The 17,511-nt window shown below is 34.4% G+C and overlaps 1 protein-coding gene across 4 annotated transcripts in view; it reads right to left on the bottom strand.

The window, feature by feature from the left end:
* LOC126857718 (insulin-like peptide receptor) overlaps positions 1-17,511 on the bottom strand; it is an 84,343-nt gene that overhangs the window by 11,270 nt on the left and 55,562 nt on the right. For 3 of the 4 annotated variants that reach the window (XM_050607409.1, XM_050607411.1, XM_050607410.1), the window contains exons 3-8: positions 13,671-14,181; positions 11,731-12,157; positions 10,599-10,761; positions 10,271-10,448; positions 9,476-9,635; positions 4,191-9,389 (exon numbers count right to left, since the gene is read on the bottom strand). In XM_050607409.1, coding sequence (XP_050463366.1) covers positions 6,306-9,389; positions 9,476-9,635; positions 10,271-10,448; positions 10,599-10,761; positions 11,731-12,157; positions 13,671-13,942 — 4,284 coding nt within the window. In that variant the 5' untranslated portion in view covers positions 13,943-14,181 and the 3' untranslated portion in view covers positions 4,191-6,305. Of the gene's footprint in view, positions 1-4,190; positions 9,390-9,475; positions 9,636-10,270; positions 10,449-10,598; positions 10,762-11,730; positions 12,158-13,670; positions 14,182-17,511 lie in introns of those variants that run through there. The other variant, XM_050607412.1, reaches the window with a different exon arrangement.

The raw sequence follows: 17,511 nt of genomic DNA, 5'->3' as shown, positions 1-17,511 counted from the left end.
AGAAGGATTCTGGAAAAATAAGATGGATTGTAATGGAAATTAAATCGAACAAAATCAATCTCGTTGCTCGTTGATCTGATAAAGAAATCGGATTAAAAAACAAAAACAAAAAAAAAAAAAAAAAAATTACTTATGCACTCGTAATATTATTTTATATACTGTTCGAGATGAGTGACGAGGAAATGCTCGTTCTTTTTCTTCGCGAAAAAAAGGACAGGAACACGATGATATCTTATTTCTAAGACCCTGATATAATTATGGTGCGCCTACATAGTGAGAGCTTCGTGGGGAAAGTGGTCGATACTGTATTCGAGGCAGGTACGACGCGTTTTGCCATCTCCAATGAATAGCTATATACTTTATGTAGCCTAAGAACGAGTTCTTACAGTATAATATAAAATATAAACTCTATATATATATAATAGGAAAAAAATAAATACTTAAATATTTATACATATATATATATATATGTGTGTGTGCGTGTGTGTGTGTGTGTGTGTGTTAATTATATTATATAGCGACGCTACGGCAGGATTATAACGTTATGCGATGTACGGATATATTAATGATAAAATTGATAATACTTGGGATATCTCGACATATATACGTGTAGCTTAAATGCTGAACGATGATTATTATTATTATTATTAATATTATCTAAACGCGTCGTACCGTCAATTTAAAGAAAGATCCATCAGCTGATCGGTCGAAATCGACTGCTTAATGAGCCTCGAGACTTGTTCTTAATTACGTTACAGTACAAACTTGTCTTTAAATCTTATTTATGCTTATCTCGTTATGGTTAAATATTATAGTGTAGCGAGAATGCACTCTCTAATCGTATTGCTATAGAGTAAACCGCCCGCGCGGTCACAGATTTCTCTCCCGATGTATGGCTGCATCGCCAATCGGCGAATTGCAACAATTGAAAAAAATATATATATATATATATATATATATATATATATATATATATATCAACGTCGTGATATTTTCTTCTTTTTATTTTTTGTGCATCCTCGATAACGGATGCAAAGATGAGCGCATAAATAGTAACGCTGCTTCTGTACATAATTCGAATCACCACGAATTTTTTAAAGCGAAAACCCATTCGCCCGAATATATGCGATTCCGTTTTTTAATATCTCAATTATTTAATTAATTTTATCCCGAGATATCAAATATTAAACGATAGTAATCGTTAATTTTATGTACATATATATTATACCTTTTATTATTATTTATTATTATTATTTACTATTTACACTCTGTATGTTTATATAAATAAATTTTATTTTTATACATATACACGCATATATTCAATGCAAAGCTACACGATGCTCCGAATTATATAAGAAACGAGACGTTTATTTTTATTTACATTATCTCACCTCGCTATTCCACAAATGCAACTTTGTAAGTAAAAAGATTATTGGCGAAGAGCTGGTGTAATTTCGAATTTTATCATCATAAAAACATCTATATATTTTTAATACTATCGAAAGCGGTTAAGAGGACATAGCATTTAAATTTTCGAAAATTAAATTATTTTCCAGATTTTTTGCAGCAACGATTTGATAAAAACTTTTTATTTTTTCACAATATTAATACAGTTATTAAGTACTTAATCTTATTAAGTACTTAATAATATTATTAAGTGTATAATAATATTAAGGACTTAAATAAAAATTCTTTTAATAAATTTTTTTTTTTTTGAAGTTATGTGAATATTTGCAGATTTATCGATGAACTGACTTCAAATTTTGCATATTCCTAATAAGATTCCGCATCCGCTAACGAAGCCTTTTTTAAATCCAATTCCCCATTTTTTTTCAACTTGCTGCCATTTCCTTATTCTTTAAAATTTTAAAAGAACATTAAATAGCAGATAGCTATTATATGTTTAATAAAAAAAATTTGTATTTTTTCGGATAAGATAAACGAACGTTTTCATACACACCGTGCATGAAAATATAAATCTGCAAATATTTGCATAACTTAAAAAAAAATTTTTAATTGAAAATTTTTATTTAAGTACTTCATAATATTGGGAAAAAAAAAGTTTCAAATCGTTTACACTGTAAAAAAAAATTATTAATCTTTTTTATTCGCCTAAAAATCGAGTACATCCAGATTTCGGCTCATGTCATCCATCGGCAAAAGAGTTGAAGAAAAACAAAAAAATTAAGTTTTATATATAATATAGTGTATATTACAACGTGTGCTTTAATAAGAAATGATGATTGGTTACTCAATTCGTGTCATATAGTAGACAAAAAATTGGAGATGTAATGTTAAAAAAAAAAAAGCATAAATAGATATTAATTTCACATTGATAAAGTGCCACACACGTTTAATGAATTTTATAACTCTTGCAATAAACATATTTTTGCGATTCTTGAAATAGGATCATTTCTTCAATCTAATTTAAATTTACTGAAATCAATATCGCCGTACATTAATTTACCTGCATGTGGTATGTGGCGCTCGATTCTTATTATTAAAGGAACTCCATTTATGTTAAACCTCTTTCTCTACACGAATCGCGCTGTACAAGAAAAAGAAATTTAATTGACATAACGTAGCGCTTGTAGATTCAAAAACTGTGATGTGGAATTTACAGATTATTACGGATTATTACTTACTCGGGAAAGCGGTTCAAATTGCATTTCATTGCGGTACGCGCAGCACTTAAGCCGGTCGTTATTACTAATTACTACCGTGCACTTAATCTCGCTATATGACGCATAATTACTCCGACCTGGAGATGCGAAACAGTTAGAGAGAAAACATATCGGCGGGGAAGAACTCGAATCCACCGGAAATCTTTCCTTCGCGCGTCCCACAATCTCGAGTGCTCTCAAATTTTCTTTCGCGATACGAAATTAATCTTTACAAGGGAATGGCTGCGTTAACAAGGGTCAGCGCACTCACATCGAGCGTTTTTATCTTCGAATAAAGAAATAAATAATCGCGTGAATCTTTATCATATTAAAATATGTCAAGTTGATCTGTGTGTGTATGCGCGTATTATTCTCTTTCGTCAACATCCCGATAGACATTTTCCTTTTCATTTTTCGAAAATTATTTCTTCTAATTTTCAGACACGTTTCCTTGAATTTGAATGATCGATGCGCGACATTTTAAAGTTTCTAGATTGCATATACATGCACGCTCTCTTCCTCTTTCACAGGCACAGACATACACTCTTTCTCTCTTTTTTTTTTATTAACATTACACTTTCATTATTGTTAAATACCGGAAGATTAGCTTGTTCCCTTGCCGAGGCAACGAGATGATAACTTTTATAATGTACAATTATCTGACAACGGGTACGATATATCATAAAAAAATTCGGTGTTATATTTTCTTCCACCATAAGCATTTTTCTATTATTTATACACATGCTGTCTCTCTCTTTCTGAAATCTCTATTGAAGATAGATCCTATCATAATTCTGAAAAAGAAATTTTTTAAAGCACTGTTGGAAAATTTGGTTTAATTTGATATATATGTCGCATGTCTCAAACGGTCCACACAAATTTTTATGTTAATTTAACATAATATGGATATGTTAAATGGTGACATTAATACTATGTTAATATTTCAACGCAAAATAGATGCAAATTTCATAGAAATTTGAAATTAATTTTGTGTAAAATCAACATATCTTTAATGATAAAATTAATTTGGAAAAATGTTATTGATAGTCACTCTCGCTCCTATTATAAAATAAAGTCAACGTTTTTTTTTTATTTTTGAGTAAATTTTAATACATAAATTCTGCCACTAATAATAAGGAACATATATATTATGCAAAATTAAAAATATGTGTTTGCATTGTTTTTACTTTTTTCAATTTGTTTTAATATTTTAATATTTGAGTACAATTAACACAATATATTAAATTAATACATAAATTTGTTAAATATTTAATACAAAAATTTTAACCAATATATTTTTTAACAAGAAAACACAAATTTCTCAACAGTGAGATGTCCAAAATGTTGGTATTAAGACGAGAAAGAAAATTCATGAAAAGTTTTTTGCAATCAAAGTATAAAAAAATATACTCATAATATAAAAATTAATTTTGATAAATTTCTCTTAACACTATCAGAAATGCTTTTTTTCAATTACTATGCACAGAAGATTTAATATTATTTTAAAATAAAATGCAAGAAATCGGATAAAAAAATGCATAAATAAAAACAGAGAGATCAGTCTGCGATACAAATTTATGTGAAATATATATATTTTTATGATAATCCTGAATTTAGGATTTTAGAGTTATCAAATTTAAAAATTAGTCTATTGATTGCGGAATAATTCTCTTTTACAAACATGAGATGCTTTCTGTGTTTTTTTTCTTTTGAAGTTAAAATGCGAGAAGAAAGGCAAATTTGTTTTTATGCCAACAAAGATATTTGCATGTTCATTATTGTATTAGTTATATTCAGTAAAGTATGTTAGTTCGCCGTTTAGCGAGAATTTTGTTTTCGAATCTCTCTCGAATCAGATTTCAGACTTCATATATGTTCCATAGCATTAGTTGTAATCTGTGCTCATAGTGATTATTGAATTCCAAGATACGACGACATGACGAAGGATTCAAATAAATGCACCTAATAAAATGTTTGGTATAAAATCATGATGGCATTCACGAATAGAAGAACCGACGAAAAAATTCTGCAAAGGAAGCAGAAACTAAAGTATAGAATAGAATTATACTGATAGGATCCGTCCTAGTTATTTCAACATATTGCATTTCCTTCTATCACCTAATTTGTCGTTACTATCTACTGATTGTTTACGTTACTGCCAATTCCGTATCTGCAGAAGATCCGAGGCTAAAACACACTCTTCAAATCTATATAATTTTATGCCGTGCAGAAAACTTAAACGTGTGACCTGACCAACATCCCTGATTTACGACCGCTCCATCACGACCTCCCCCTCCCCACCTCCCCTTCCCACTCAGCCTGTCTACACTAAAACTTTTATAGAGATTGTGAATATATCGTAGAGATTGTAGATACGCTCTTATTGCAATAATTATCTACGAGGTATCCGCACTTTTGCGAGGAAACTTGTAACTTTATTTACGCTTGCGAGGATAAAGTTTGTCTTTTTTTTTTTTAAACTCTTTTGATAAATTAATTACGGGGACTATATATTGCATCAAGTTCTATTAACTTATCATACGATAACTGGGTGTAAGTAGAGTAATTATTTACAACCTTGAGATTATACACCGTAATAATTACGGACGCGCGTGCGACAAGGAACTCTGGTTTACGTAAATTATCATTCTTTCGCGTCGTGTGTGTCTTCAGTTAATCATGAAACAACATTTCTCGAAACAATCAGAAATTTGAGGCGGAATTGGTGTTCTGATGACGATAATAAGCTCATAAAATCAATAATTAATATATATATATCGTATTCATCTCGTGCATTTTTATTCAAAATTTCTCTTTATGCTGATTAAAGACGTCCATATATATTTCATATTTATACTTGATATGGTAAGGAAAAGAAAATATATCCAGATTCTGATCAATATTTCTAGTCACGTTATTGGTATATTCAATCAATCGAAAGTGGAATAAAAATCCTAATGCTTTATTATCCCTGATCACGGTATTTATTATTCCTGATCACGATATTTATTATCCCTGATCCGGTATGAAAATGTGAAAGAATTTTTTTTTTAATATAGAAAGAAATGCAAAAGACATGTAAAAGAATACTTTACGTGAATTTTCGATTCTTATCGTTAAAGCACGAAGTTCGAGAATATTGCTTCAGGACTTGTATGCAAAGAAAAAAGTAACTCTGAAAGGAATGAATAGTCGATACATGGCAAAAAGATTCGGAGCTCCCGGGCGTGTTTATGAGAAAGAAAACACAGAAATGCGAAGCTGCAATTTTCACTAGGTTGATCAAGGTAGAAACACTACCTCTATTTAATTATTTAATGGCTTAATTTAAATACGAACACAACACCATCTTTCCCGAGGTCTCCTCGCATTGCTATCCACCGTCAAGATCTAATTACGTTTGGTCCGCAACGAGAGAAGGACACGAGCTATTGCCGCGCTGGCGAACAAGTGACTTGGTAACATCTTATCTCATCCAACAATTTCGTCAGGACCACTCGCGTATTGCCCTGAGTATTTTGTTTGTACATTAATATCTACAGGTTCTTCCACAGATCTTGTGATCAATGAGAGCTTCAAGCAGCGTTATCTTTCTCTCGTGCTAAGATTTTTTTCGCTTATAATTTATATATAACTCTAATCTCATCGATCAAGCGGAACGTCCTCGAAGTTAGTTACATTACCAAAGTGCTGGAAACCATTCTTGAAGATCCGCCCGCGACTGGTGCCCGCCTTCATCTGATCGAGCAGCGTCACATTGTCCTCGAAGTCCTTCACCCATCTGGCGGTCTCGTGACCCCAGTGAAATCGAATCGGCGCGGCATTATGGTAGACCTTTTTGATGCCGAGACTGCGTATCTCGATCCCCTCGTCCGAATGGTAGAAGGACTTTTCGCAAAAGTCCTGATTCAAAAATGGCTCCAGTTCGGCGACAATCTCCATGAAGGTAGGACGTTCACTTGGCCGCCATTTAAAGCACTTCTCCATAATCTTCTGTATGGTCTCTGGACAGTTACGTGGTATGTGTAGCACGCCCTTGCGCAACACATGATGTAACACCTCCTCGTTCGAGAAACCCTGATATGGTATCTCGGCGAGGGTAAGTATCTCGTACAAAACGACGCCGAAAGACCACACATCCGAGTCAGACGTAAACACACCGTCGGAAAGATTCTCCGGCGCCATCCAGCGTATTGGCAGCAAGCCCTTCTTGCCGATCTTGTAGTAATCGGTCTCGTAAATGTCCCTTGCCATACCAAAATCACCGATCTTGCAAACGAGATCCTTCGACACCATGCAGTTGCGCGCGGCCAGATCGCGATGGACAAATTTTTTCGATTCGAGATAGGCCATACCGTCGGCGATCTCCGCTGCCATTCTCATTATCCTGGACGCATCGGGTACCATTTGGGTGTCACGTATCCTACGTAGATACGTCTTCAAATCGCCGTTCTCCATAAGCTCCATGATGACGAACGGCGGATTGCCCATGGAGACCACGCCTAAGAGTTTGATGATGTGCCACGTCGAGAAGTTCTTCATGACCGATGCCTCGTTCAGGAACTCGTTCTTCTCCCGCTGACTGGCGTTTTCGGAGATCGTCTTGATGGCCACTTGCACGGTGCCGTGCAAATAACCCCGATATACCATGCCGAAGTTACCCAAACCAAGCTCTTCCAGGATCTCAACGTTTTCCCTCGGCACTTCCCAACTGTCAATGACGTACTTGGTCTCCGTAATATAATTTGGAGGATTCACACTGGCTATCAATCGCTCCTGCGTACGTTTCTTTTGATGATTCTTGATAAGGAGCGCCACTACGATTATAGCGACGAGTAACACAACTAGGGTCAGCAGCGTCGCCAATATTATCTGACTGTGGTCCGATAGACCGATGGAGAAGTAAATCACGTTGGTGAAGGTGCCATCACCCGCCAGCGAAGTAGAGCGTATTCTCAGACTGTATCTACCTGGACTAAGATTCTTGATATAATGATTGTTATATCTCTCCTTACGACCGGTGTACGTTCTACGTATGCATTCGGTGCTTTTCTTCGCGTCCTTCACGTCTAAATTCGTATACTCAATGGTATGGGAGACTGTGAATGAATTCGGATTCTTGACCGATTCCCAAATGACTTCGACTATCGTGTCGTTCGAAACATGGACCTTCACATTATGAATGTCATCCGCGTTCGGTCGCATTTTAGTTCGAGCGTTCGCGTATTGAATAGACGAACACATCGGCATATCGTCATCCATCTTCACGCCACATGCGGCGATTGTGATGATGTATAAAGAATAGTGACGTAAATTCTTCAAGTGATACGAATTATTTCCAGCAGTGACATTATATACGAATACTTCGTCATCTATATGATTGATCGCGATATTACTACCTGTGGTGGTTGAAGAGACGTTGATTCCCGTTTTCTGTCTCTCTTGCGAGGAGGACAAATTATTTGTCAGATCGTAAAATTTACTATCTGGCGAGTTGTACGTATTGAAGACGCAATAATCCTTCCAGCCGGGTGACAAGTAACTGATGGTCATATTCATGTGGCAGAATATCTCGAACTGCTTAGAAATCGCAAGCTTCGCGTTCGTGTCTTTAAAGCAGCAGGAATTAGGATTCGAGATAAGCGGAGTCTTAATCGTCACTTCGTGTATCTCTTCCTTCTCGGTTTCGCTGACTAAGGTGTCAGTGCAATAATCCCGGGACTCGATCAGATCCTTCTCGTCATCTGGTTGAAACGTACCGGAGATCATATAATAACCTATGGGACCGTTTGGATACACTGGCGGAGCCCACTTAAGCAGAATCTCGCTGTCACTTATTACGGTCGTGCTCACATTCGTCGGCACTGAGGGTATCGCGCTCTTCGTTCGGAAGAAGATAATCTCCGACTGACCAACCGGACTTATAAAGGAATTCTTGTTTCTTGCTGTGAATGTTTTTACGTACGCGGCGTAGTTGGTGTATGGTTTCAAATTCGTAATATGCTTCGAAACGGTCGAGTTCCAGCTAGATGTACCAACGTCTACGGTCTGCCATGTGTTATTACCACAAGCATTCGCCTCGTATATTACATTCTTGTTCTCGGTTTCTATATAATTTAGTAGATAATTAAGCAACTGTTGGCCTTCTGATGGCTTGTAGCTGTCCCAACTCAGAACCACGTAATCTGCGGCTCGCTTTTTTATCGTAATATTTATATTAACAATGTTACAGGCCACCTTGTCACCATTCGATTCCGGTTGTACTTCAAGATCTGTGAAATTGGTGATGTTTACCGTTTTACCGAATTGCTCTATCTTTGAGAGACAGAGCTTGGGATTGTAATGGAAGAATAGTCTGCCTCTTTCTATTGTTATATTTTGAGACGACGGAAAGAGCGAAGAGAGATTCGGATTGTCCAGGACTACGAAGCTCGCGTTATTAATGTCCAAAATTTCACCCTTGATCACCTTGAGCTTCTTGAAGAAGTCCAACGACGTGATCGGGAAGGAATGCGTTATCTTCACATATTCTGTTATCTCCTCAATTAAACCAAACGCGTCCGCCAGTTCGTTCATTATATTCGGATTTCCGTTTCTTATTTGAAACTCTAGGGCGCCTTTAACCACCGTTATACCGCGAAAACTCTGAGCGTCCGAAATGTGACGTATGATAGCGCCGTTTCCGATCTTACGGCACTGGCCTGTACAAATCCGACAGGTTGTTGCCTGTAATGTAAAATCGAGAAAAGAAAAATCAAGAAAAAAATTCGCGAAACATATACACAATAATTAAATGTGCAACTATATCGTACATTCTTCTCGTCGATATCATCCTCGAAACCGTCAGGACATTGAGTGACGCAAGAATCGTTGAAAGGCCGCCACGTTTCATCAGTTTTAGAAAATCTTCTGAACTGGTTCATCTTCTGGCATTCGTCCTTGCTGATGCAGCGTCTTGACAAATACGCGAATCTGTTAACAGAACAGAAAATTCATGTTACAGTAGGAAATCTTCCTACTGCGAGAGATAGGACACAACACCACTGTGTGTCATATGACACTTTAAAACCTTCTTCATTAGCATTATGTGCAAAAGCTGTGAGTGCAAAAATGTAAGATATGATATGATATGACATGTGGACTTCATAAATCGCACAATTTTTAAAATATTTTATATGCAAAATGTTTGAGGAATTGAAATCTTGTCTTGACAAGAATTTAATTCAGTATCTCATATTTCTTTCTGTCAAAATTTCTTTATTTTCAACATTAGGTATCTTGGAATTTGTTTTTTTTTCATATTAAATCTATTTTAATAAAATTTTTAATTATGGAAGATATTCGAACAATTGCAGAGAGAAAGAAAACAGTCGAGCAAATTTTCGTTGAGAATTGTCATCAGCTTATTAAAATTGATAAATAAATAATATGGGATCTTCGCGATAATTTACACAATTAAACCGAAATCAAGTAATCCGTAGATCTATATTTTTATATTATATCTGTATATGAAATATAAATATAAGAGAGATAGACTTACTAGAGTTAAAAAGTTAGAGTTAAAGTTTCACAACGTCGCATCGCATAATTCTTACAAAAGTACTTACAAGTTAGGCGGACAGCTTTCGATGCATCTTCCGTCATGTCGGAAATGTTTACACACGTAGCATTCACTGTCGCTGGGACCGTAACATTTTCCGAGGCATTGTTCGTGACATGCTGACCTCTCCAATAATTGACAATGTTGAGCGGTCCAGCAATAACCGCCAGGACATTGAGAGCATCCTATAATAAAATAATATTAAGGTGTCATTTGTATATCGAAATCGCACTCTTCACATCTCTTTAATAAGGTCTAATATTTTGCATTATATATTATACATGTATTAAAAAATTGAAACTATCACAAAATAATGACAATTTTGAAACTATCACCTTTCATGTGCGGGCAATTCCGTTCATTTGTGTTGTCTTTAATGAAATTCTCGCCGGCTGGCACGATGAGGCTCCAATTTAAAGTATTCGTGAAGCAGAGAGCGGGATTCTTCTCAATGCGTACACCGCCCCGAGAGATCCTCGTCAGACTAGTGAGACCGATCTGTGAAAAAATTTCGAGGAATCATGAGTCAAAGGTCGAATAGCCGGTTAATTTGATTGACTGATTAACGTCACTTGACCCAACCCATTTAATCGGGTCCTATATAGCAACATATTCGACCATACCTTCGAACTGACTAGACTTGATTCGGCGTGGGAATGAACGATCGCGATATGGATTCTACGTGACGAATGAGCATCACGTGCGCGCGTACGAATAAAAATCCTAATGTTCGTGCGATGTGAAAAATTGCAGTTCCATGACACCATTTATCATGAAGTGTCTGTATTAAATACAATGAATTCACAATCGAATGTCAAAAGCTCTTATAATCCTCTACGATTGAATTTGTGTAGAATGAGATAATAAATTTTTTGCTCTAAACCCTTCAATTTAATAACCACTTATATTGAAATTAACGAGATGTTAAAGATATTGATGAGTGTACAATTTGTATAATTATTTTAGTAATAATTAATCTATTAATAAATTATATTAATGAGAAGGAAATTTTAACAAATAAAATAATTACGAGTAAATCGATAATTGATACATAGAAAATATAAAAAGAAAATATAGATAATATAATATTTTATAAGATTAATAGTTAAAAATTGAAGTTATTGCGAATTTAGAACTAAGATATCAGAGAATATTTAAATTTACGCAGAGAATCAGAAAAAAAGTCATTATACCTATTTACGTATCAAATTATTAATTTTAGTAATAGAATCCATGTTAGATTCATGTTCATTTTAAAATAATAAACATAAAGCAGAGGAATAGCACGAGGAAATTAACTTAATTAAAATAATTAATTAAATTAATTAACTACATTAAATTAATTAAATTTAGCATACACGTTAAAGAGCTTTAAGCTAATTTCATTAAAAAAAAAGGCAAGTTAAGGAAAGACAAAACAGAAAAGTTAAGGAAGAAAATAAAGAAGAGCTGGCGCGAAAATCTCACCTCTTGCAAGTTCTTCATCTCGTAAATCATGAAGGCGTAATCCGTGAGGAGTATGTCACCCCGAATGACCTCGAGATTCGGGAAAAGTTTGCTGAGGGTCTTCAGACCGTCCACGCGATACAGAAGAAAATAGCCGGTGATCTCTCGCAATTCCGGGAAAGTGACGTTCTCGAAATCCGCCTCGGTATTGTTCTCGATCAATACGATCTGAAGGAAGCCCTCGATAACGCGGCAATCCCTTAATATCGAGAAGAAGTTAACGCTATTCCTGATATCTATGCTCTGGCAAATGCCGTCCGCGATAGTCACGTTCTTGTATCGCCGTCCCTTCTCACGTCCCACCTCCTCGCTCGATTTCATGTGCAGCTTGGGCAGATTCGACGACTGACTAGACTGCTGATTGTTCTTGAACCCGACATCCGTGGATCTGGAACAATCGAATTATCATTAATTACAGTGGCTAACGAATTTGTCGATTCTCTTCCCGATTCTTTTTTTTTTTTTTCGGTATTTCATGAACTTCGAGTTTTCGATTGTCTGAACAAACTTTTGAATTACCTAGCTTCTATAGAGGTACTATTAGATTAAGCTCCTGAGTCAGCTCCTTTTGATCAATGTTCAAATTGTGATGTTGCCATCGAAATTTTCGTCGAGTTTTTTTTTTTTTTTAAATAATTCGATAGAGTAACAACTCGATGGAAAAATAATAATTTTTACAAACACTTAATAAAATAAAATATATGCATTTAATTTTTGTTAAATTTTCAACGCAAAAGTGCATTTTTTCTATATAAAAACGTTATTGCGCACAAATTTAAAAGGAATACTTGCATTTAAATGTGTTTGCTTTTTCTGTATAAATCACTCGTTGAACCAGAAAAATTAGCGAGGCGCTTATAAACCATTAATTACTTTAACAAGATCAAAGAGAATTTCAATGGCGACAGGAGATTCTCGTCGCGTCGCAGCCTTGATACTATATGTACGTGATAATTGATCTAAAGGAATTTATTGGCTAAAATAAAATCACTTAGCACCTATCATCATATTCAAATAAATGTAAAGTATATATACGGCAGTTATTATGAAATTGATCAGATGCTTTGCGACTGTTTCGAGAGACAATTTCTGCGTACGCGGCATTTTTTGCTGTTTCGAAAATTCGCAGATTCATGTATCACGTATGATATCTCCGATTACCAAAGAATTCGCTGATAAATCGAGCAAAAAGTACAGTTTTTCTCTGACAAAATCGAGTAGATTGTTTGTTTAATGATTCATTCATTTAATCGATCAGAGATACATATATATTATTAAAAAAAAATATATATTTTATTTGATGTATTATATAGGGTGTTTGAAGTGAGATCAATAAAAGATCTTCAAGATCTTATAGGAAATTGAATTTGGAACAATTCTTTTTTGTTCCAACAACCATAATCGAGAAATGCTTTGTTAAAAAGTTGTAGCTAATAAAGTCTTTGTAGATAAATAGTTATGATCAAAATCAAATAAGAACATTTTTATGTTTGCATTTGCAATGTTTGCATTACGAATGTAGTGTTTACACACAAAGAGCATCGAAAGCTGATCTTTCAAGTTTCTGCTTTTTTCATTTTATTTTAAGCTTATTTTCTTTTGAACCTTATCAGAATTAAATGAAACTGATATAATTTAGTTTGTTATTTAATTACCTATCAGATTTATTTCATTACTTTTTTTCAAATGACCGAATAGTTTTGAAGTTATTTTTAAAAATTGTGAAAAAATGATTTTCCAAAGTTAATTACCTATACCTAACTTTCTAACAAATCTTTTCTGGATCTATGTTTATAGAAACTTTTTTGTTTCAAATTCGATTTCCTACAAGACCCTGAAGCTTCATCAACCTGACCTGGAACTATACATCCTGTATACATATGTTTACACATTTTTAATACCTGGAGTTGTCGATGGCTCTGTTGTTTCTATAAGCGGCCAGCTTATCTAGGAAGCCAGGTTTGTAGCCTGTGGCGAAGCTTGGATCGTAGTAAGACTCCTCGGAATCCTCCTCCCTCGTCTTGTCCGCGTAATCGGGATCGTACTTGCCCTTGGCGCTTTTATCCCGGTGCTTCGTGGTCGGCTTGGACCATCTCTTCTCCTGGCAGATCGCCAGGCCCACCACCGTGACGCACAGCAGAACTATCGGCAGCAACGACTTCCTCGTCCTCATCTCCCTGTCTCATTGAAACACCGCGCGTTCGGATCCAACCGTTGAACGTTCCCGAGTTCTCTTATCCCCACGTGTCGTCGTCGTCCCCGACCACCACACACTTTCCCTCCTCTTATGATTGATCGACGATTGATCGTCGACTATGAACGAGCTTGTCCCTCTCCTCCGCGTACTTTCTTCCCCACCCTCAGAGTCCAAATCGTCGGATTATTATACTTTTCCCGGACTTCTCGGAAGAACTGCAAAGTAGATCGTAGTTTCCGTTAATGTTCAAAGAGACATTTTGAAACTATATATAATAATAATAATGGCTATTGTATTCAAATTCGCTTTATCTCGCTGACATTTTAACTCGTGATAAAAGATCAAATGAGAATGATACGCAAAGAATAAATTTATTTATATAAATATATGTAAAAGAAAAAAATATTAGCCTTTTACATCGCGTGATCATAATTATATCATATGAAAGAGTATAAGCGTGAAGGAATAAATGTTTGCATAGTAATTGACCTTTTTAACTCAAGAGAGAGAGACATACAGAGAGTATTTAATTATAGTTAAATATTCAGACAATTTATAAAGCGTCAGAAAAAAATTTTATTTGTATTACTTTTGTATGTAACTGATAATTTCTCTGAAATTGGTCATAAAATGCAAATCTAGCGATACAAAAAAAAAAGTAGTGAGATTATTCTATAATATATTCAAGAAGGCTCATTCTTAAAGCTACTGCATATTTAATATCTTCCTTCAAGAGAGGCGCAATGAAGAGGCATTCGTGGATAATCCGTTATCTTTCATATATATATATATATATATATATATATATATATATATATATATATGCACGGCAAATGCTAAATCAATGCTAACTAGACACAACGGAGTGATTATTTCCAGTGTCGTGTACCTGCGGATTAAACGATTGAACGGCCGAGAGGGCTCGCAGCCGCGAGAAAAACACTCGCGAGTTATTCCGCGCTCCTGTCCTCCTCCCTCGTGTAATCGATCGTTCGTCCCCAGCGTTTGTCCCAGGCTCGCGTAACCCTCTTCGATTTTCTCTCCCTCCGACGCGAACACGCTCGCTCTCCGGGTGACCGGATTTCGAACGTTTATGCCCTTCTTTTCGTTCGGAAAATCAGAGATCCGCGCGAGTACTCTCGAACGCGCAGCACGTAAGAAGGATGCACCGAAATATTTCCCCGATTGGCGTCGGAAATGAGTACCTTCAGAGTACACCTTCTTGTTGAAGATGAAGTACTTTTTAGCCTTCACAATTGCGCCGTCGCGCCGAAATTATCTGTCGAAACAAAAATCGGAGCGTAGCGTTTAACGCAAGACTATAAGAAATTTAAATTGTTCTTAATTTTTAGAATATAGAATAATTTATCATTTAGAAGAAAAGAATTTAAAGCTTAAATGATTGCGATTCTATGAAAAAACATAATTAAGAAAAAATTACATAAAAGATACAATTTAGATTTATATTTAAAAAATTTTTGAATATTAGAATAATTTTTCTGGTTTAGAAAATAACAGGAGGGGGGGAAGGGAAGAGGAGGAAATGATTAGAGATACATCTTTGATATAAATAATGAGATAAATTTGGTTTTTTTTAGTATTAATTTTAAAAAAATTCCTCAATAATCTATTTATAGTCGACCAAATATATATCTCCCCATAATTTTTGACATGAATATTTCCAAATGTAATATAAGTGCTTATATATGTATATTCTAGTGCCTTCAAAGTAGCAAGCTCTTTACGTAAATTTGTTATGCTTAATTTAATTAAGTAAATTTGCATAAGATATTTGAGAAAGAATATTTGAGTGTATATCTGCTAATTAAGACTATATAAAATCATACCAACGTTCTAAACTAATTTGCAAATTGATGTGACAATGTCAACTAAAGACTCTCGATATAATTTTTGTACTGTTTTAGTCGGCACGTTTAACTACTGAATATTTGAATTTTAATTGAATTTTAACCTATATTTAAATAAAAATAAAAATATCTTTTGTTTAATCAGGCAATGAAAAAATGAACGGTATTTGAAGTTTGATTAAAACGCAAAAGCACGTTTCTTTGAAAATAATAAGATGTAATAAGCAAAATAAAAATCATAATTAAATTTAGAAAAATGCGCATCTGTATTTGTGTGAATATAACTGCAATAAAATTAATTAATAATTACAATGGCGCGTGATATAACGGTAATATAACTATGATATAACTAATTATGACCAATTCCAAACATGTAACATAACTGTTATAATTAATTATAACATTCTCATATCTTCATTGATCACTTTAATAAAACAATTTAAATTATTAATGAAATGTAGATTCCATAGAAATTCATTAAATCGGAAATGAATATACATATAATAATGATACATATAATATTGATATAAAAAAATTCTTAGCTTAATTTGAATTTTTTAATGTATTATTTTATAATTTTATTACGATTCTAATAAATTCTTAACATTTGTATCTGTGTGTGTAAAAATGTAATTATCATCTACTCATATCTACGGAATTATTGTCTCGTACATTTCAAGTATCTCATTAACTCGAAACGCATATCTATAGACTTGCACATTTTTTATTATAAATTTCTAATTAAAAGTGCATCTCACTCATGTATCGATTTTTGTCTAGAACTAATTTATTAACTGAACATAATTCTATCATAAAAGAGAGGAGGAGGAGAAGAGGGAGAAAGAGAGAAAAAGGAAGAAGGGAGGAAGATAAAGTTCAATTTTAAAAATACATTTTTGCAAAAGGCCAGTCCGATACCTGCAATTATGTAAACACTTATTCGCGATATGTTTATAATTTTATTGCAAGTAGATACCTTCGTATAGACTTGCTATTTAATTAAGGTAAAGTAAATCGATTCGCTTTTAATGTCCCGCCGTAGCCTCAAGTGTTTACTAATTAAAGCTAAGCAAATTTGTTCCCATTCGAGATTTTACTGAAAGTTCCTCTCGCCAGAAAATCAACGGAAAGAAACGTGTATATATTTGCTCCATAAAAATATAATCTTGTACAAAATAAAACAGATAATAATGTAATAATGTGAAACTGTCTGTAAAGTTGAGGGCTCAAGTTTTATTAACTAATTTACATATAAAGTGATTCTAAAATAAGCTAAAGACACGATGTGCTCTTTGGCGAGACTTTGACGAGATCGTAAATTTCGAAGACGATCTTTCCCTATCGTTCCTTAATTATCTCTTGTCTCGAACGATCCTTCAATTTTCAACAGTAAATATCTTAGAAAGCAGCTAAGTCTCAAAGTGTAAGTAAGATATGTCTGAGAATGAAGTTTCTATTTAAACGTAAGCCAAGAATAATACTTTGTTATATATTCCTCGCAAAGCTTAATTGCTGAAAAAAGTCTCTCGTTTTTTCTATTATACTTCTAGCATAAAGATAATAGATAGTGCCTGTCGCATTAGTTAAGAAAAATCGATTTTAAATCGATGAAAAGGAGGAGTGCGGTGGACACGAAGTTCGACTGCTTGATTCGGAATGACCCGGTAAATCCCGGCA

This window comes from Cataglyphis hispanica, chromosome 22 (genome assembly GCF_021464435.1).
Source record: "Cataglyphis hispanica isolate Lineage 1 chromosome 22, ULB_Chis1_1.0, whole genome shotgun sequence".
Taxonomy (NCBI): domain Eukaryota; kingdom Metazoa; phylum Arthropoda; class Insecta; order Hymenoptera; family Formicidae; genus Cataglyphis; species Cataglyphis hispanica.
Note: the sequence above shows the minus strand (reverse complement) of the source record. Positions and strands in the feature narration are given on the sequence as shown.